The sequence below is a fragment of the Magallana gigas genome, chromosome 2, assembly GCF_963853765.1.
Source record: "Magallana gigas chromosome 2, xbMagGiga1.1, whole genome shotgun sequence".
Classification (NCBI taxonomy): domain Eukaryota; kingdom Metazoa; phylum Mollusca; class Bivalvia; order Ostreida; family Ostreidae; genus Magallana; species Magallana gigas.
The window spans coordinates 3,161,517-3,185,682 of NC_088854.1; the positions used below are offsets into that span (position 1 = coordinate 3,161,517).

General features: G+C 35.7%; 1 protein-coding gene across 1 annotated transcript; it reads right to left on the bottom strand.

Moving 5' to 3' along the window:
* Positions 1 to 897: 897 nt before the first annotated feature.
* On the bottom strand, positions 898 to 24,157 carry LOC105331313 (general transcription factor 3C polypeptide 5). The gene is made up of 10 exons (XM_011433442.4): positions 23,870 to 24,157; positions 22,331 to 22,535; positions 21,544 to 21,697; positions 21,033 to 21,136; positions 20,591 to 20,724; positions 20,011 to 20,218; positions 19,697 to 19,854; positions 19,409 to 19,525; positions 17,741 to 17,861; positions 898 to 1,243 (listed from the first exon to the last, which is right to left on the bottom strand). The coding sequence occupies exons 1-10, from the start codon at positions 24,026 to 24,028 to the stop codon at positions 1,062 to 1,064; spliced, it is 1,542 nt and encodes a 513-aa protein (XP_011431744.2). The 5' UTR covers positions 24,029 to 24,157; the 3' UTR covers positions 898 to 1,061.
* Between the last annotated feature and the right edge of the window lie 9 nt (positions 24,158 to 24,166).

The following is a 24,166-nucleotide window of genomic DNA, read 5'->3' on the forward strand; positions in this document are numbered from 1 at the left end:
CCATTTTTACCATATTTACGGCACCGTCCCGCACTTTGATTTGATAAGGTTTGCAAACGGGTTTTCAGAGTGTTGGGCGTTTGGGGTATATACATGTATATAACAATGCAACCTCCTACTAGTGCATATATAGTGCATTGGATGTTATATGTACAATCTTCATGTTGCCCCTTGAGGACCCTTAATTGGTAAAAATTAATTGGTAAATATAGTTCATTGTTATATAGTTAGTTAGTGTAAACTCAGCTTTTTACGTTATTTTTCAATGCCATCCTTTTACCAGAAATTCAAGTCCTGTCAGCCATGGATTCTGTAGACAACCCTTGGAGACGTTTGACGCTATATCATTTACAGCTCAATGAGTAAATCACTCTGCATGACAAATATTTGTGCGGGAGCACGTTTGTTTTGCGTAACAAGCGATTCATAAGAATTGCTATATAAGGAGAAAAGTCAAGAAGTGCTGAATATCACTGAATTTGGCATACTAATGATCAGCCTTTTTACGCTTGAATGAGAAAAACATCGACGTACGTTCTTTAACGCGTCAATCCTTTCATCTCTCAGCAGGGGCTTACTGGTCTCTATAGATAATGGAAATTGTTTACTTCAAATAGACCTTCAAAATCACATTTACAGTGATAACCTGTAAATATTGACGGGACGAATGACAAACCTTTTTGCTATTTTATTTTTGACCAATGTTTTTGATTACTGAACCCGTTCCAATGACCAGGGCAAATAGTAAATGCATTGACGAGTTGCTGAACTACGTATACAGTTTGTATACCTGAATAAGTATAGGCTAATTGTATTTTCAATTTTGAGGACAGGTTTTCCGAAATCCCTACCGTTGGGGGTTGGGATGAGGATATACAGAGCCAATATAACAAACTCCTTACTTCCACTTCTTTAATCGTTAGTACAACTGTACACTGCTTGTCTTTATTCCTTAGAGCAATGCTTGTCTTTAATCATCTGTACATTTAATCATTAGTACATTGTACTCGTATTCTCTCTCTCTCTCTCTCTCTCTCTCTCTCTCTCTCTCTCTCTCTCTCTTACACACACTCCAACAACTCGGTCTCCATTTCACTGACGTCATCTTCCATCTGTTGATCCTCAATAAGATCATACATATTATTTAAATCTTCCATGTCATCGAAGTCCTCCTCCCCCTCCGGTAAATCCTCCAAATCATTGTCCTCAGCTAACTTTTTTGGTCTGTGTTTTGCTTTTGACCCTATAATACAGAATACATGTACATCATTTTTCCTTATTCAATTGGTTTTAAGGTAAACTACAGAAAAGGCTCATAAAAATATCTAATACCATAAAAATTGACTAATATATAAATGCAGAAGACATCAAAATCCATTTGTAGCTAGTCTTCAGCCAAATAAAATTTACTGCAAACCCTCTTTCTCTAAAAACTGCGTGAGCAATCTTGCAAAAGTGTGTCTATGCACTGTAGCCAGTCATTGATATCTGTGCACTACTTTGTGAAAGGGGTGACTTCTTTGTGCAAATAAAGATTTAGAAAAATGTAAACAATAAACGGCCACGGAATGAGGGGATATAAATTACCCTGTCAAGAGCTTTGTGGGGGGACTTGAGACACCAGCCGGGATCCACCTATGGTGGGCGTTAGCTGTCGCCGCTGTGCTGTCAGGGTTTAATAATCATCCCAAAAAATTCCACAACAACTGGTGCACAATTTGGTATTTAGATATAAAAAAGAACTCTGTTCAGGAATAGTCACGCAACCAACAAACAAATCTTGACCTAATTTAAAGGAATCCCTTACCCCTGTATTTCTTGGGTGGGCGTTGGGTGACAGGGTGTTTTAATAAACTGATAAACTTCAAAAGGACTGTGCTTTATGATTATATGCTCCTAATAAAAATAATGGATAGCAGTGAAAATATTGTAAAACACTTCAGCTCCTTAAAAATAACTGCTAAACAGTCCTACATGTACATATGTGAGCTGCATGCATCAAAGATAGCATTGTTGAACACTACAGATAGTAACTAGCCTACACAATATTTCAATGACATATCATGATGCAAATGAATGAGAATAAATGTGTTAGCATGTGGAAAGCCTGAAGCGCTGGATTTAGGGGTCACAACTAGGAGACTATGGATCTGAATGGTGGTGAGACTTAATGTATAACCCCAAAATGAGGAAGAAAAGAGCAGTACGTAATGAAGATACGAATGTTTTCTTTACCTTCCTTTTTTAAAATTTAAATACACAAACAAGATTCTGAACTTTTTAGGAAGGTAACATGATGCCAGCACATTTCAGATGCCAAAGGTTCTATAAAACTGTTGACAAGGTTGAATTTTCCCAGACACATTACACACCTACTCACAAACAGGTCCTGAACCTCTGCATTGGTAGGACAGGAATGGGGCTCATTAGCATGTCAACAGATCTTTATGTTGCATAAATTACCCATAGCTCAGTCTGCAACCATTGCATTTGCAACCACCCCCAGTAGGTCAAAGTTTATGGATATGTAGCCCTACCTTCGGTAAGGTGATAAAAGGCTGATATAGAGATCTAAATCATACCAGCTACAAATAACAGTTGGCAAACACCTTTCTCAATATAATGGGCATACATTTAATATGTACTAATACTTACAGTAAATAAAAACTTCACATATGCTAGAAATAAACAGAAGACAAACAATACGTATGTATTATACTTAAAATAAATAGTAGTCAAACCTGTGTACAGTTTACATAAGATCAACAGTGGGTAAATACTTCATACATGTATATGCTGGAAACAACCAGAGGGCAAATACTTCATATATACTAGAAACAACCAGTGGGAAAATACTTCATATATACTAGAAACAACCAGTGGGCAAATACTTCATATATACTAGAAACAACCAGTGGGCAAATACTTCATAATGATATATACTAGAAACAATCAGTGGGTAAATACTTCATATATACTAGAAACAATCAGTGGGCAAATACTTCATATATACTAGAAAACAACAATGGTGAACCATTTTATAAATACTATACAAACACTGGGCAAATACTTATATATACCTGATGTGTGACATGTATGCATGCTGTAGACTAAATGTTTACAGTATATATATATTTCAGTTACAAGGAGGTTTATCAGAGACCATACAACTGGCTCTGGAAGTTGCATAATCATCAAAACTGCAATTATGTCTATTGTGGCAGCCCAAAGAGTGCATTTATAGTGGGTCTTTTGTCTGGGGTGCCAATTCAAAGGCAGCACAGGCATTCACAAATTAAATCAGGCAATTAAATCTACCACCAAGCAGTAAAGGTCAAACTGTAGAATAACAGCAAGGGTGAAGGTCATCCTAGAGGTCAAGAAAACACAACAATATCAAACAAACAGGCTGTATTAAAGAAGCATTTAAAAGCTGTAAGGGGAACTGAATGAGAGATTTTATTACAAAAACACAGAAAGAAGGACATACAGACAAAACACATTACAACAACAAAAACTGACTTCATTAAATAATCAGCAACCTAGTAATGCCAATTAAATAGCAATCATCCCCAGAACAGTAATCATTCTGCACACTTGCTGAGGGTCTGCCTCCAATCTTTTTAATCTTGGGATTGACATTTTACTTAGCCTCATCCCAATATGGAGAAATGTCACTAGCAGATGTGAACAAATGATAATTTAGTTTTTTGCCTACAACCACTATGTAATACTGATGATGCATTATACAGCACGACCTGGCCTTCAAGAATTCATCGTGTCTACCACAGACGACAACAATGCATTCCAAGGGACTGGTACCAGTAAGACAACTACAGGGATACCTAAAAACTGGTCCCTTTCTCTGAGACATCCAAATAAAACTAACATCAGCATTACAATTCAAGCATATCTGTGTATTTGGTTTTGTGTTTTCATTTTCTTTATCTTCAATATCAATGATGTAAGACTTCTGATTATATCTTTACATAACATGCAGAAAAGCTGTATATCTCACAGCTAGTTTTTGCAATGTTGGCCATAGTGACAGTTGTATTTACCAACAAAATAATGCAGTCTTGCTTGGTTACTGAGGGCAGTCAAATCGATCAAATGCACATATTTCTATTTTTTTCTAATCAAGATTTGCACTGAAAGCTAAGAATCGATAAAACAATATCCCTCAGTTTTAAACAGAAGTTGTGAGATAGAATATTTTTTGTATCGCTGATTCTTTCAAGTTCTCCCAAACATGGAAAAATAAAATTGCTTAATCATGTTAATGGAGGATGGGGCTGCAATTTGTTACATAACAAGTGCATGGAATGATGATTTCATTAAAGTTATCTCTGAATAGAATCAAGTACATCATTGCAGACACATTTATTGCTTGATCACTGCTCCTATTAAAATGTGTCTGACTCCCAGGATGCATTTGATGAAAGTAGAATATAAAAACAAACAACAGGCAGCCATATTGTTTGCAAATTGCACATGCATAATGTTCCTTTTTTAGATATTACAAAAAGTAAAAAACAAACAAATATGTCATCATGTGTCATCTTGTACATAATATTGCAATCCACCAATTTGATTTTGAAACACGCTCAGTTTTTATAAACTCATAGAAATATGGAAGACTGTTTATTACACTTGTATAACAATATTGTTGATTCAATTAAAAAGGCTGCTGGAGGTGTTTATGGGTCCATGTCGGAGATGTTGGTGTGACCTCTGACCTTTGAGTGAGGAGAAGCAGAAACAGTTCCTTCAATAATTGATCAGCCTTCATTGATTACCACCCTCTCTGTCCATTTACACAAAAAACCAGGTAACAAACCAATGAGTGAGCAGCAATCGGTCACGCACCACCGAGTGAACACAGAAACCGCGGTCACGCACCAACAAGTGAACACAGAAAACAGGTCACACATATCACCAAGAGGGAACAAGCATTTGGTGGAGGCAAAGAGGTTTCAACATCAGAAGTGTTGATGAAACTGCCTTATACATGATTTTGACTTGTTTTGTGTTATTCACATTTAGCTTGTAGACATCTTATTTTTTGTATTGTTATAACAACTCTTCAAGAACTATCAACTCGAGTTGGGCTCCAGCAATCCAGACACCCATAATTCAAACTGTATTTCAACTAGGCTCCACTGTTCTAAATCTCAATTGTAACCTTTATTTGCACTCATGGCTATTAAAAAGAGACTTTTTTTTTTACATAATAGCAACAAATACACAGGCTTCCACTTTATCTGATTGCTGTTAAACTGATATTAAGGTTATTCTGATACGTACAGCGTATTAAAACACCAAACCATTTCTGGTATTGCACCATTACTGGTCTCACCAGACCTTGTGTACAACAGGGGAGCAACAAACAGATGAGAATGTAACACTTATGGAAACGAAACAAAATTATGATTTCCCAAATAGGAAAACAATGTTAAATGGAAATACCGGTATTAGACCTGATATTTTCTAAAATATGCCCCCAAAATAGAATTACTAAATTCAAATAACTAGAACTTCAAAATCAGAACCATGATCTAGCCATTTCTCTCTGACCCTTGGCAAACTTGCAGCCAATGGCTAACTGTTGGCTCCAGTGAACAAGTAATAGCTGTGGGAGGGCAGTACCAGCCAGTTACAATCTGTCAATCTATTGAATGGGATTAACATATATTAACAGTTTGAGATCACACTATCTATTCTCATCATCACTTTAATACAGGCCTGCAGAAATGGTCATATTTTGATGAATTTTTGGATAAACTGATAAAAGATTATGAATTCTCAAGTGTTGATGTAATCACTTTTTTCAAAAAGTTATCTTGTCACAAGCTGTTCATAAAAAGGCTTTCTGTAGCGATTAGCTAATTTTGTGGGATAACCATATGGCTCCTGGGTTGCTGCCATTTTAACACACCTGTACATGTACCCTGTAAAGGTGTGGCCTTTGGTACTCCTAATCAATCTACTGTGCCAGTATACATGCCAAGTACAAGTATCTCAGTCTGTATTTATTATTAATTAACGGACCCAACTTCTTTGCCAATTCACTTTGATGATAGTGCCAAACCATTGAATTCAATTTCTGTAGTTCAGCAAACAAACTGGATACATGCATGTTACACATTATTATTAGAAACCGTTTAAAAGGCATGCTACATTTTTGATCTGAGTTACAGGTCCATGACACTTGATTATGGGAAAGTAAAAGCTATTTGGTTTGTGTAATTCAGTAGAAATGTGTAACAAACAAGAATGGGTTGACATGGATGGGAAACAGTGGCAGTGGAGTCCATTGTTCACTTGTCACACAAGTTTATCAAGCTTTCAAGGCAAACTGAAATCATTCAAACATGAAGTAAACAGGAGATGAAATGGAATTTGTAAGATGGAGGAAGAATGAATGAATGATTATAGACTGACTTCTCGGTTAGTGTTGTAAACACTGCCCAAGCTGACATTCATGAGAGGTCATAAACTGACTGCTTTATGATCATAAAATACAGGAATTTAAAACCACACCACTATTTACAAATGACACAAGGGTTCTTAAACTGAATATATTTTTCTAATTATCTAACATCATCAAATATACAAAGCTAAAATCTTCCAACTAACTCTAAACTTGGAATATTTGTGTTTAGGCATATTAACTGATGTTAAATTAAAAACCCTTTGACCCCCTGGAACAGGGTATCTTCTGATATTTATATTACTACTAGTCTCCTGCATGACAGAAAACGAAAAAAAAGAGAAGTACGACTTTAATGCATGCAAAATTCGTAAGCAAATAGAATTCATCTTAAAAGTCTCGTAAAGGTATGAAACCAAGAATGTTCAGTGCATTCCCTTAAGGTCTTTCGATTGTCGTGTGACGTCATTGTGAGCATTCCGGAATATTTTACCGTTATCGGTTATAATAATAGTGTTATGTGGTGCATAGTTTTGCCAATATTTCATGATTTATACTTGTGTTTAACACATTTTAAGCTATGTAAAGTGAAATGACACCAATGTTTTACAATTCTTAGAGAGTAGTTTGAGTTGAAATCGCTGAATTCAATGAAAAACTGATAAAACCGTATATAGGCAAACTTGACAGAGACCACAATTCATAATTTTTTACCAGGCAAGGTAAACATTTCTTTGCTGATTTCGATAGGATATATAATGAATTACAAATGTACCAATTTTCAGTGAGTTTGAACCATTATTTCAAAAGTTATAGACGTTTTATGTTGCTAAACTGTACTTATTCATGGTTGAAAAATCATATCAAAATGCACTGTAAATGTGATAGCTTTCATACTGGCAATTTTTGAATGGCCTTAAAATGTTAAAATACTTAAAATAAAGGATTGCGATTAATTTCTTTTAAAAACTACTTATTATATCGAAATTAGTTAAAATAAATTTGATGTTTGATAAGAGAGCAGTCGTTGCTATAACTGTCCTGATAGTGTACCTGTGTTAGCTCCTACAGCATGAACAAAATATTTGCAACATACCAATATTTAACTTCAATTTGATTGTTTGCATATTAATCATCAAATTTAAACAAAAATTACACAGATTAAACCATAAAAACATCGAGGGTGGAGAAACCTTAATAAGCAATGTTTTGATCAGAGCAGACTTCATAGTTTAATGCCTGTACATGTATCTTGTTAACAACATTTTGTCCATGTATAAGTTCATCGCATGTAGCAAACTTTAGATGATGAATATGCAGTATAATACATGTACCAGCAAAAGAGCCGGATGCAAAGACTTAGAAACCAAACCAATTGTAAGATTTATTCTGTCTTATTTTATAGAATTATTTGAGTTAGATGTGTGAGGAATAAATCTGAATAATCTACAATACTAATAATGGACTCCCATACTGTTCTGTGATTAAGCTTGTGGAATGATTCTGTGCGAGTCCGAGTCCGCTGAAATTGGATAAATAAAATGATTGATGGTCAGTCAGAGCTAGCAGAGAGGACCTTTCCAGATCAGAATCCTACATTAGCCGATTCTGATCAGGTTAAATTGATTTCGTGCATTGTCTTTCACAGAACTGATTAGAGTGAATGGTACAGTACAGTCACAGCATAGCTAAACTACCAATAATTACTCGCTGGGTTAATTCACGCATGAAATTGAGATAATCTCAAATACTGAGTAATATCCATGTTTCTATTCCCAACTGTGCCGACACTGTGATATTGCATGTACAGGTGTGTCAGAGGGATTCTTCTGGAATACCTGGATAACCTTTATCTGCGGCCACAAGGAAATCCTTAAATACACAGTTAGGGCTTAGGGTGGGGTGCAGCAGCGATTTAATTCAAGGCCTGCATGCAGACCAGGTGCACATAGCTGGCAAGTGTTTTTTTTTTAGGAACAACAACTACAGCGCAGCATTTGAAAAACCTGCTTTTTACATAACTGTAATGCTTTATTTTTTGTCATATTAATCTCTTTTTTAGTCTAACTGCTCAATTTTAATTCATTTTTACCTGCTATGGTCTCCACCTCATTTTATTTGGGATGAACCCACTCAGATCTTTTCAATATAATGCTTATAATTATATGATCGACAGCAAAGTTACTAAATTGTATGCAACAGATTTTTAAATAAAATCTAAGTGAGATTCAAATGAACATTTGAGTAAAAATTTCTAATGCTCAAATTTAAATAAAAACACAAGCTGTTTAAAAAGTAAAAATAAAGAATACGTAAACTAGGGCTGGAATAACATTTAGAATGATCTACAAGACCAATATCTCATTAAAAACACAAAATTAACTGAATTTCAATTCTTCAATAACATAGTAAACGTTTTCATGGGCAGACTTTAAAACCGGGTTTGAAAGATTTTGCACACAATTTATATACATGTATCTTTCACGGAGCATTACAGATGAATTACAAGCCAGAATATAAAGTCACAACTCTTAGTCCTCTGACACGATTAAAATTAATCTTATCAAAATGTTAGATCAGGTCAGTTGACAGCTCACTTTTTAAGATTGTTAAGATTGTTTTTTTCTCTTTAAGTCATCTGCTTGTATATATACATATACTTTAAATGAATTGGCATTTTTAACAGTACCTTGCAGGTATAAATATCAGTATTTCATACACCAAAAAATGGGACATGATTCATCATTTTCAGACCTAGTCACACAAGCCCTCCATAAACAGACATCTGAACAGAAGTTGACAAATTATATGTTGTGTAACAACTATGCTGATGATGTTAATGAGATAAACAGGGAACAAACACATTGTTTTACTAAAAATCTATAATAATTTCCCTTGAGGCAACTGCTGACAACACACTTTTACATATTAATGAGCTTTCTATTTATAATCATATTTTGAATTTGACAATTAATACTCAATCAGAGACCTCTAAAACTTGAATATCTGCACTCCCATGCAGGGATTTAAAAGTGTTCCCAAGGGTTTAGCATGCTTAGTGTGTCATTTAATACCTTAATAATGTATTTTTACCTTACAACTAAAATATTTAACCAGGTAAAAGAAAAGGCCAACAAGCCCCCATGTTTTTTAGTTTAGTCGAATCAACGAATCAACGTATGCAATAATCATGGGTGCAGATTGCCCACACAATTTACAGAGACGGAAGAATTCTTGTCTAGGTGTGTTTCTGTAACTTTTGAGTACACGGACCTTCGATGCCATGCTGGCAAAAGTGTGAACTCCACAATACAAGTCATTCTTAAGACGGAAAGAAACACTGGGATTAGTATTCTCAGCATGTACACCCAGCATGTCTCCCAGGCACAAAACATAACAAAAAAACACAAACTTTACTTTCTAATTCACAAATGAATGAAATGACGAATATTTTCTAAGCTTAAGATCATTATCCTGTTGATAAAATGAGAATGAAATGTACTTCATGTACACAGACTGCGCTGTGAGGGTTGATTAAGTCTACCTGTATGTCCAAATAAAAGTACAGGTCATTGTAGATCTTGGTTTGAGATAGGGGAAAAAATCCAAGAAATAAAAGAGTTTAAATAAAACAACTTAATATTATACATATGTAGTGTTGAACTATCAATGCTATTTAATCAAGGCAAAATTCCTGATAACACTCACACTCATACCTACACTATTACACTTTTAAATATACTGATACACTATTACATCCATACTTACATCTACACTATAATACTTTTAGATATACTGATACACTATTACATCCATACTTACATCTACACTATTACACTTTTAAATATACTGATACACTATTACATCCATACTTACAACTACACTATTACAAATTAAATATACTGATACACTATTACATCAAAACTTACATCTACACTATTATACTGATACACTATTACATCCATACTTACATCTACACTATTACACTTTTAAATATACTGATACACTATTACATCCATACTTATATCTACACTATTACACTTAATATACTGATACACTATTACATCCATTCTTACATCTAAACTATTACACTTTTAAATATACTGATACACTATCACATCCATGCTTACATCTACACTATTACTTTTTCAAATATACTGATACACTATTACATCCATTCTTACATCTACACTATTATACTGATACACTATTACATCCATACTTACATCTACACTATTACACTGATACACTATTACATTCGTACTTACATCTACACTATTATACTGATACACTATTACATTCATACTTACATCTACACTATTATACTGATACACTATTACATCCATACTTACATCTACACTATTACACTTATACTGATACACTATTACATGCATATCTACACTATTACACTTATACTTTTACACTATTACATCCATACTTACATCTACACTATTACACTTTTAAATATACTGATACACTTTAAGATCCATACTAACATCTACACTTCAATTGTTTTACACTTATACTGATACACTGTTACATGCATATCTACACTATTACACTTTATATACTGATGGACTATTACATCCATACTCATATCTACACTATTACACTCAATATAATGATCCATACTTGTATCTACACTATTACACTCAATACAATGATCCATACTTGTATCTACACTATTACACTCAATATAATGATCCATACTTGTATCTACACAATTACACTCAATATAATGATCCATACTTGTATCTACACTATTACACTCAATACAAGGATCTATACTTGTATCTACACTATTACACTCAATATAATGATCCATACTTGTATCTACACAATTACACTCAATATAATGATCCATACTTGTATCTACACTATTACACTCAATACAATGATCTATACTTGTATCTACACTATTACACTCAATATAATGATCCATACTTGTATCTACACTATTACACTCAATATAATGATCCATACTTGTATCTACACTATTACACTCAATATAATGATCCATACTTGTATCTACACTATTACACTCAATATAATGATCCATACTTGTATCTACACTATTACTTTGATGTAGATCTACAATATTTCACTTATACACTTTCAAAGTTGTATCTACATTTTCTAATTTATATCTTAATTTATATTGACATATATTTCTACACCTTTACATGCCTACAGTAAAACTTGTTGTGCATTCCAGCATGTTGTCCAAACCAGCGAAATTGTTCAGTCCATTGATATTTTCGTAAAATTTAATATATGCTTAAAAAATGTTGTGCAATCTGGATCTTGTCTAATCTGTTAACTGGCCGCAATAAAAAAAACCCTGACTGCTTATTTTATTAGTGAGAGTTATCTCCCCTAATCCGGCCACTTATCGATCAGCCTTATGTGGGATAATTATTACAGTAAACTCAATTATCGGTCAATTTTCCTGTCATTGCAATTGATTTAAACAACTGTGAATATAAATCCAAACAAGCAACATATTTCAGTTTATACTGTTAAGTCTTGTAATGAATAAACATGCATTTTTTCAGCCAAAATTAGATCAAAAGTGGACTTGCGTATTATACTTTACCCCACTTTTTCAGGCCATGAATATGGATATCGTGGAAGTAAGATTGCCAATATCGTTTGTAATGCGTATTGTATGATTACACTTACAATTTCTTTTATTTTGTCAAAATGCTCCATTTTTTAATTTTTTTTATTATATTCCAGTGTAATTGAATATTTATCTATTGTTCCCTGCATCAAAACAATTCTTGTGATTACGTAAACAGCTACCTTGTTGATTGGTCCATGTTTGTCTAAAAATTTCCGGTGAATCATGCACTTGTCTGGTGTGGTACTTGTCTGGTGTCGGACTTCTCAGGTTAATTGGGTGTTTGAAAATTTATCAATATATGATGATTTGATTGAAAACATATTTCAATTGTACATATTCCGTTATGCAATAATTGTTTTTCAAATAAAAACTGAAAATGAAAAACTGAAATCACGATCGAGGAGGTCTAATATATTTCAGAAGAATTGAAAATATTGCAAGAATAGACGATCAAGGTCTACTGCTTTATACTAAAATTTTTGGAACAAAGTGCTCCAAACCCGACGTTGCATTTACACTATGCCCATTGTTTTTTCAGTCTAATGTTTGATATGAGTAAATAGATTATTGTCTGCCAATCATTCAAATGGTTTAAAAATAGCTCTAACATCTAAAAGGAAGGAGGCAAGTCAAACAGAGATGCTTCTGTTCACAAATCTTTGATCCTTTTTAATCAATTTTAAAGTGACAAAATTGTTGATGGCTTTATAAAAAAAATTGTGTGTTGGAATACCTTTCAAAGTAAATCAGTTTGTCACCCTGTTTAAAGGTTGCAAATATGAAAGGAATGGATAAATTCCATATTATGTCATTTCTAATATCAAGGAGGATGAATGAAAATTCTATTTGTCCAAGAAACTTAAACTAGAGAGGTGCAGGTTTACAGAGAGGTACAGACAGGTATACAGGTAGGCAGGCATACAAATAGGCATGTATACAGGTGGACAGGTATACAGATAAGAGATGCATTCAGTACCGACAAGAGGTGCACCAGGTCGAGCGGCTAGGTGAAAGTTGTCTTACTGCTCACGCAGAAAACCAGTGGGGGTCCAAAAAATTTGGTAAACAGGTCCCACCCCCTCAAATATTTTGATTAAAATAGAATGCTTCTCTAGGGTGAAAATTATGGGCGTACAACGTTATGACATATTCGCATATTTATGACTTATTAATGAAGTACACTTAACAATTCACTTGACAAAATAGAATTTAAAAAAATTCTATTAAGGATATAACAGACAGTTGAATGTTATATAAGTACATATGTAGATTTTATGGATGGTAGATTTCAGCCACTGTAGATTCTCTGACAGGTGAGATACAGGTACCCAGCATGACTCCCTGCCATGTCAGCTAATATCAAATTCTTCATATTCTGTTGCTTTCACTGCTTTCTTTTTATGGCCATACCATTGCATACTGTCCAACTGAATTGATTTCTAATCCTCCATTTTGCCAGCATCGTAAGATTCTCCCACAATTTTGCTAAGTCAGCAGTATTCTGAATAATCAATGTCTGAACAAATTTCATCATTTACCATTCATTCCTTTTTTTACAGCCGGCTTTGCTTGACTATAATTTGCATACTTAGAAAGAAGACAGTGTTTGACAGATAGCGCTTTAAAGGAAACCAACCAGATCTGCCAATATATACTGTAATAAAGGTCATATTTCTTAAAGTTAGCTAGGTAACAGTGTCTACACACTATGCCCTGGGGCCTGCGGTTGCTATCAGCTTATGATGCATGTCCCGATTGCAGGCCTGAGTGATTTTTTAACATTTCGATTCGGTACGGTTGGAACACGGTATTCTCTTTGCACATACCATAATACTGATAAAACAGTTCACTCAGTACATCATGAATATGAATGATTGCTCTAGGATTACACACATCAGACATATCATGCCCTGAAGCAATAGTGAAGCTTTTTTTTTAATATGAATAAAATCAAATGAGCAGGGAATGTATAACTCAAAGGGTAATAACTCTCTAAAAGGTAAATCAGTTTGTGACAATGTTTTGTATCTTTAGTAAATCTTGACCGTGTCACTTTCATTTAGTATTCTCATAGTACCTATCAGTTAAGTTTGTAATAGGGGCTCTGACTTCATTCTGTGCAGGTGGCAAAACGACCTCCATAGAACTAACAGAGGATGTACAGCATTACAATTTGAATTGAAATCTGATCACTTTTAGGTTTCTTAACACCCAAACATAGAAACATTTTATGACAAAAACTGAAATTATATCCTGCTGAATAAAATATCATACACAACTTTACACACATAACAATTGTGTGACTAATTTCGTTATTGATACTGGTCTAATGTGAGGATATGAGATGCTTGAATGAATCAGAAGTCTCCTGAGATCACACAACATGTAGCACAGACAACCGACGGTCACAGCAACATACTCAGCACAGACAACCGACAGTCACAGCAACATACTCCTCTCAGACAACCGACAGTCACAGCAACATACTCAGCACAGACAACCGATAGTCAAGCAACATACTCAGCACAGACAACCGACAGTCACAGCAACATACTCCTCTCAGACAACCGACAGTCACAGCAACATACTCCTCTCAGACAACCGACAGTCACAGCAACATACTCAGCACAGACAACCGACAGTCACAGCAACATACTCAGCACAGACAACCGACAGTCACAGCAACATACTCAGCACAGACAATTGAAGGTTACAGCAACATACACAGCACAGACAACCGACAGTCACAGCAACATACTCCTCTCAGACAACCGACAGTCACAGCAACATACACAGCTCAGACAACCGACAGTCACAGCAACATACTCAGCACAGACAACCGACGGTCACAGCAACATACTCAGCACAGACAACCGACAGTCACAGCAACATATTCAGCACAGACAACCGACAGTCACAGCAACATATTCAGCACAGAGAACTGACAGTCAAGCAAAATACTCAGCACAGACTACCACAGTCACAGCAACATACTCAGCACAGACAACCGACAGTCAAACAACATACTCAGCTCAGACATTTGACAGTCAAGCAACATATTCAGCACAGACAACCGACAGTCACAGCAACATACTCAGCACAGACAACCGACAGTCACAGCAACATACTCAGCACAGACAACCGACAGTCACAGCAACATACACAGCACAGACAACCGACAGTCACAGCAACATACACAGCACAGACAACCGACAGTCACAGCAACATACTCCGCACAGACAACCGACAGTCACAGCAACATACACAGCACAGACAACCGACAGTCACAGCAACATACACAGCACAGACAACCGACAGTCACAGCAACATACACAGCACAGACAACCGACAGTCACAGCAACATACTCCGCACAGACAACCGACAGTCACAGCAACATACTCAGCACAGACAATTGAAGGTTACAGCAACATACTCAGCACAGACAACCACAGTCACTGCAACATATTCAGCACAGGGAACTGACAGTCAATCAACATACTCAGCACAGACAACCGACAGTCACAGCAACATACACAGCACAGACAACCGACAGTCACAGCAACATACTCAGCACAGACAACCGACGGTCACAGCAATATACTCAGCACAGACAACCGACGGTCACAGCAACATATTCAGCACAGAGAACTGACAGTCAAACAACATACTCAGCTCAGACATTTGACAGTCAAGCAAAATACTCAGCACAGACAACCGACAGTCACAGCAACATACTCAGCACAGACAACCGACAGTCACAGCAAAATACTCAGCACAGACAACCGACAGTCACAGCAACATACTCAGCACAGACAACCGACAGTCACAGCAACATACACAGCACAGACAACCGACGGTCACAGCAACATATTCAGCACAGAGAACTGACAGTCAAACAACATACTCAGCTCAGACATTTGACAGTCAAGCAAAATACTCAGCACAGACAACCGACGGTCACAGCAATATACTCAGCACAGACAACCGACAGTCACAGCAACATACACAGCACAGACAACCGACGGTCACAGCAACATATTCAGCACAGAGAACTGACAGTCAAACAACATACTCAGCTCAGACATTTGACAGTCAAGCAAAATACTCAGCACAGACAACCGACGGTCACAGCAATATACTCAGCACAGACAACCGACAGTCACAGCAACATACACAGCTCAAACAACCGACAGTCACAGCAACATACTCCTCTCAGACAACCGACGGTCACAGCAACATACTCAGCACAGACAACCGACGGTCACAGCAACATACTCAGCACAGACTACCACAGTCACAGCAACATACACAGCTCAGACAACCGACAGTCACAGCAACATACTAAGCACAGACATTTGACAGTCAATCAACATACTCAGCACAGACAACCGACAGTCACAGCAACATATTCAGCACAGACAACCGACAGTCACAGCAACATACTCAGCACAGACAATTGAAGGTTACAGCAACATACACAGCACAGACAATTGAAGGTTACAGCAACATACTCCTCTCAGACAACCGACAGTCACAGCAACATACTCAGCACAGACAACCACAGTCACAGCAACATATTCAGCACAGACAACCGACGGTCACAGCAACATACTCAGCACAGACTACCACAGTCACAGCAACATACTCAGCTCAGACTACCACAGTCACAGCAACATACTCAGCACAGACTACCACAGTCACAGCAACATACTCAGCACAGACAACCGACAGTCACAGCAACATACTCAGCACAGACAACCGACAGTCACAGCAACATATTCAGCACAGAGAACTGACAGTCAATCAACATACTCAGCTCAGACTTTTGACAGTCAAGCAACATACTCAGCACAGACAACCGACAGTCACAGCAACATACTCAGCACAGACAATTGAAGGTTACAGCAACATACTCAGCACAGACAATTGAAGGTTACAGCAACATACTCAGCACAGACAACTGACAGTCACAGCAACATACTCAGCACAGACAACCGACAGTCACAGCAACATACTCAGCACAGACAACCGACAGTCACAGCAACATACTCAGCACAGACAACCGACAGTCACAGCAACATACTCAGCACAGACTACCGACGGTTACAGCAACATACTCAGCACAGACAACCGACGGTCACAGCAACATACTCAGCACAGACAACCAACAGTCACAGCAACATACTCAGCACAGACTACCGACGGTCACAGCAACATACACAGCACAGAAAATTGAAGGTTACAGCAACATACTCAGCACAGACAACCACAGTCGCAGCAACATACTCAGCACAGACTACCGACGGTCACAGCAACATACTCAGCACAGACAACTAACGCTCACAGCAACGTACTCTACTTCTGTCTATGACAGCTCACTGATTCTAACCAAGTTGAGTGTATCATGAAAATTAAATCTTCATGCCGATAACACAATTTTCAAAGATGCCACACTTGCCCCTTAAAAATTAGGAATGGTTACAAATATTCAAATCACATTTGTCTTTGTTTCGGACCAAAAGATTATACTACACAATGCACTGACAGGAACACTACACGTCATATTTCAAAGGTTCTCCTCAAAGGAAGGTAGATAAAGTGACATGATATCTACAGTACAAATTAGCAAAATATTATAATAAGCCTGTTGACTACATCAATTAAACGCGGAATAACTCACGTAGGATGTGGGACACAGATATTCCTTGGCTGTCAAGAACTTCCAGTGCTCGCTTGGTCATGATGTCTCGTATTTTCTCTACTGTGCCTTTGTGGCACCAACCATCTTTTTCTGTGCATACCTATAATGAAAGTATAGCGTACATTTATCAAAAATAATTTTATAATTATGGTGATTAAGATGTTTCAAATAACACAAAACAGAACACAGAAATATGTCCAAATTCAAATGAAATGAACCAGTATATGTTTATAATTATTACTACTAGATTTTGACCCGTGCGTGCACGGGTTGGCATTGCATATGATATCGGACATTTACGAAAGAGATACATTGACACACTGTATTGTTGAAATTTACATAACCAAGCTTTAAGCCTACAATAATGCTATTAATTTCACTACACTCTGCTTAGTTATAATAATCTAACTGTGTCCCGGCACAGGCCTTCACCACAGTTAATTAAAATGCCTCCCATATACCGGTACCTGTAATGTAGCAAAAAATGCAAAATTGCTTCAAAATGATTTTAGAGAAAATTAATGAAGCTGTATTGAAAATAACAGTCAAATTATTCATAACAAACCATTTTGAGGCTGTAAATACCTTTCATTTAAAAATTTAATTCATATTTTATAAATAAGAAATTCAACACTTTTTCACCAACGTTTTTTACTCGCTTCGAATTTACACTTCATGTTGACATTCAGAACTCTCGGGATTTTTCATAATAAATGCAGAGTTATCCTTTGATGGCCAAATTTCCAATAAAAATTTATCCTTGCAAATGTGATATTGTGGAAACATAAACTAAACAGCCTCTCATGATTTGGGGTGAATGTAATGCGCATGCACAAGATTGTAAAATCCAAAAAATTCAGATGATTTCCGGATTTTTTAAAGGAATTTTCGTTGATTATTAATTAGCGAAGCTTGATTATGAAAAAATAAAAACAAATTGGTAACCTTCAAGTACCAATGATGATTAAAATATATAAAACAAAAGATAGTACCCTTCCAATTTCTCGGTATTAAAGCCCAAAAATTCGAGTCTGATATTTTGATATAGTAGTATAGATAGATTTGTAAAGCTGTGTCTTTTGGTAATCACTTAATACAATGTAATTGGTACGTAAAGATTTATTATACAGTTTAAATAAAACCCAAGGAATAAACCAAATCTTATCTAATAATTGTAACTTGGGAGAGATATAGGCATTTAAATTAATCAAAATTTTTTTTTAAAGATATAGTCTCATAACTGCAATGGTGTGTGCATACAAAATGAGAAACTAAAGCGCAGACTTTGATTTTCATTTGTGACGTTGCATTTTAACAGCATCCACATTGTGATGTCTTTATAAACTCCTTACTGTGATTTCATTAATATTCAAGGGTATCAATTTTTGTGGTTAAAGTGAAAAACACAGTTTCAAGGATACTTAAATTCGTGGCCAATGATCCTATCAATACTAACAGTTAGTAGAAAGTGCACTTCAATGAACATTTATTTTCATGGATAAATTTAACTACGAAATCCATGAAAATTGGTATTCAACGAATACTGATGATAACTGTGTTATGGTGCTATATCTGCAGTAGCTTCCCACACATTTTACATGCAAAAAATTAGTGGAATGTAAATATTTCTTTTATATAGAGGCTTACGGGGACTGTGCTGTTTTCAATGATGGACTGAATTTCCTCCATCTGGATGTCACACATTTGGTAAAACATCTGTCTGCAAGGAGGCAACCTCTCTGGGACATACACATGGAGTGGAATCTAAAGAATTCACAAAGCTACTCAGTTTAGTCATTAACTTCAAATTACTAAATTGTATTCTAACCCTACAAATTTGGATCTTTTCCCAAACTTATCCCACTTTTGCACAAAAACTGAAATAGATGACATTATATGGCTGATAATCCCCGCCCCATGATTCCACTGACTCACTTTGTATTCTTCACTTTCCTCTGGGGTAGTGGTTTTTGGAGTACGAGCTGCAGTCAGGTTTATTTTTGCGGCATTGGCATTTTTTCTCTTCATAGCAGGAAAGGCAATAACATTTGGCGATCTCTTTAGAGTAACACCAACTATATCAGCAGGCGAGTCTGACAACACATCAAAGTTTATAACTCAGCACTTTTGACAACATACCTGTTGATCCTAAATTTTATCATGTTTCAAGTCAATAAATCTTGGGTGTTTATAAATCACTATAATCATGTTAACTGTAAATAGTACCATTCCACACTCTTTTTACTTACTTTGCCTGGCCCTGTAATCTACGATTTGGTACATCTTTGCCTCTGGGTGCTTGCGAGGGTCGTAGCCGAACCTGACCCACTGACACCTCCAGGGGCCGTTCAGGTAGTAGAAGGAGACCAAGGGCAGCAGGTATTTCAGCTTATCCAGCTTACCTGTGTAAAAGCTGTTTAGTGCCGTCCGGGACCAGACAGGTCGCTGCTCAAACAACTGTAAGAAAAACACAAACTACAAATGCAAAAGGGAGTTTCTGAGGCTTGTACATGTACTACACTTAATATTCTAATGATGCTCTAACACAGGGCTCTCTCAAACCTCATAGCTTTGATGTTTTCTGAAGAATAAGAATTGCAAATTGTAAAAATAATAGAAAAAAACCTACATCTTTTTTTATGAAATAAAAACAAAAATAAACCCTTATCCTGCTGAATCTGTTTTGAAGATATTGAGAACAAATTAACTATTTTTTATGGCCTGACTTTGAAATTGATTCCTATTTTGAACGATTTGCTTTGGTGTATGTTTCAAAATTTTAAAATCTGACAAAAGTCAGGCAACCAATGAAATAGAAAATATATTCACCTTGGCCAATTCTTCTTCGCCTTGGGGTGCATTGTATTTGAGTCGCAGGCTTACAACTGCTTCCTCTTGAGGTTTCTCTGGAACTTCATCATTGTAGTTCAAGAAAACTGTGTACACTTTTCTTTTTTCCCTCACTACAAAGCATACATATAATCATTTGTTGACATTGATAAAGATGTTTAACAAAACCATTGGTTTAAAATAGTTCTGGAAATTTTTATTTTACAAAGCTTTTTAATGCTGTTGTTTCAAATAATGTTGCTTCAATTTCTTGCTTTTATACTTTTACTTAAAAAAAAAGTTGAATTGTTCTTCCCTTGTAAGTAATCTTTGCTTCTACATGATCACTTATTATATAATTATGTACAATACTTTAAGTAAAACATTTACACAGGGATTGAATTCTTGTTGACCTGTTTGAACTACTTGACTTTTAGCTCACCTGTACCAATCAGGTTAGCTGGGCGGTCCTTGTCCGGGTTCACATAGCCCGGCTTGTGTACCACAGCATCTCTGTACAGGTAGTCCTTGTCTGGGTAGTCAAACCTACAATCAGAGGACACCCAATTACAGGGTCACAGAGGTCAGTCAATTACAGGGGTCAGCAGATGACAAGGACACAGACGTCAATTACAGGGGTCAAAGAGGTCAGCAGGTCACACAGGTCAGTCAATTACAGGGATCACAGAGGTCATAGATCAGGTAGAATTACAGTGGTTATAGAAGTCAACTTATCAGGGGTCTCAAAGGTCAGTACGATGCAAGGTTAAAGAGTAAAGAAAGGGATTACTTATCAACATCTGTTGTAAACTTTAAACCACTTCCAGTAGTCAGTATAAATAAGAAAAGAAAGAAGTTCCTCAGAACTATTTGCTATAGTTTTATCTTATTCAACCCTATTTTCTTTTGTATGGACACATCTTTCAATTCTCTTTCCTAAAGCTTTGCTTTACCTGGAGAATATGACAGGCGGTAGGAAGACGGGGACATCCCTGTCTATGAATTCATTCCTGTCCACAAAATCACTCAGGACAATTCTATCATGAATCTGCTCTAGTTTGCCATTTTTGCCTTTTACAACTGGAAGATACTGAAAGTCTGCCATACCTGAAATTTAATTAAAGTATAGATATCAACTATATGTAGAATCATGCATTAATTTAATTATATGCTTTTATTATGTGCGATGTAAAGATCAATATATAAACTTGAAAATTTCCTAAACCCAGGTAGTAATTATGTTCAGAATGGTAGAAATATAAAAATTGTAGTTAACTTTGAGGGACCAATAACTTTGAGAAAAATAAGTGTGAGAGATCAAAAGTAAATTAACTAAGATATAAGGGGGAAAATTGGAGTTTTAATTGAGTGTCACTTGTATAAAATGTGAAAACTCTGCAAGTTTGATTTATGAACAATGCAATGAGAGTTGTCGAAACATACCTAATTATGGATTGCTTTGTGAACTAAACAAATTCTTCATTATGTGAAATCAAACCTAAACAAGAGTTCCTAAAAATTCTTTAATGAAACTAAGGAGCCTTTACGATGCTTTTAAAACACATTAAAATTAAAGTTGCTTCCATATACATGTACATATTCTTATCTAAGATATCATTAGAGAAAAAGATTGTTGTTTATTTTGAACACACCTATCTTTAAAGGAATGTAAGAGTATATAATTAACTGATTATGTTAGAATACTAATTGTTACCGGTATTTCCATGAAAAAACACTTACTATTAAATGTATACATTGTTTCAAGGCTGCCCAGGACTTCCACTTGGTATTGACAACTCTCCCAAGATTTCTCTCCCTTTCTCCTTCTCCGCTTCACTTTCAACAGAAGGCATGTTGCGGCTGCCCTTTCAGCAAACGCCGGTTTACAAAAGATGTTTTCAGGTTGAAAATGTAAATCTGCTCTTTTGTTTGTTGTTGAATACACCTATAAATTAAAACCCTTTGTAGATTAACATACACCTTAAGTGCCTACATCTTCACTATAAACAATCCATAATTATAAAACATACACCTGAAGTTAATTTCATCATTATATTATAAACATGATAAACATGTGAAGATCTACAGGAAGGTCATCTTCACTAGCCAAGGGTGATGATTCATGGCGTTCCTCTTATTCACCCTAGGTTGATCCACAGTGATCTTCTTGGGTATGGTTCCTCTGTTCAGTGAATAGAGGAACACCGTGGATCGTCACCCTTGGCGAGCAAAGATGAAGGAAGGTCAGTAGAGCAGAGTCTGTAGGCCCACCACCTCCCCACCCAGGTTAATTCAAAAGAAAAAATTAATTTATGTAAACATCTTCAAAACATCATCATGTTAAATGCCTTTACCTGGTCAAGTACAATCTTTTGATTTAGCTATATAGCTTAATAGCTTGAATCCAGAATAGCTTGATTTAACTATTCATATGCAGTTTTTAATGAAAATGTTTATTATAAGAAATAGACAAAAAATTGCAATGAACTTATTACTCATATTTGCAAAATTGACCATTAGGCCTAAAATAAAAAAATGTGTGTTTAGGGTAACACTGATGAAAAAATTAGGTTAGGTAGGTAGGGATTTTTTTTTATTTTATCATTTTTTTTTTTCTGCATGAATCCTTAGAATGTTTGTTTCTGCCATATTTAAAAACGGATTTTTTAATAGAAATAATAAAAATTCACAATTGGATAAAAATGGTAGGATCGGGGCATTTTTGTAGGTTAGGTCGGGTTACCCTAAACACACAACTTTTTTTTTTAGGCTTTACTAAAGTAATACTAATCAAAATAGTTTAACGTTGCAGCTTTTAAACACTTTTAAGCAGAATATATATTTCCATTGTTTGGGTAACTGTCCACCACTTTGTGTGCATAAGATTACCAATCAATTATAATTATCTTGTTTACCATAACTGTCCTCTTTTACATTTAATTCCAGAAGTATTTGTGTGGTCAATAATCAATTGCTTCAAAACTTTCCGAACTTTAAGTGCAAAATCTCATAAGGAGACACCATTTGATGAGTTACTTTACATGCATTGTTTACAGAACAGTTGAAAGTTAATAGCTATCTCTGCACTAAAGTGCAATTGTTTTTACATGCTGAAAAAATAACACATTTAAGAAAAATGTATGACAAAATGGCTAAATCAAGCTATTCTGAATGGCTCAATAAAGCTATATAACTTATTCAGGCTATATAGCTAAATCAAGACATTGTACTGAACCTGTTTACTATTTCCAAAGAGCTTTCTCAATACTATAGTAGTACCTTTTCAAGATTATCAATTCCTCCTAGGGTTTTGAGAGCTCTCTCGGGATTCTTTATTATCCCAGGATACTCTACACCTACAAACTTTCTATGTTTATTGTATGGTACTGTAGTTAATTTATCGAAGTCTGTCCAGTTGTGCGCCTTTTCCATCTCCATGTTTATCCTACTTTCACCTTCTATTTTCGCTTTGTTACAATCTCCAAAAGAAAAATAGTGTCAAAACGATATCGATACAGATACAATACTCCAATTTCTAAGGGCAGACTTGTTTGACAAACTTTTGCAATTCCAAAT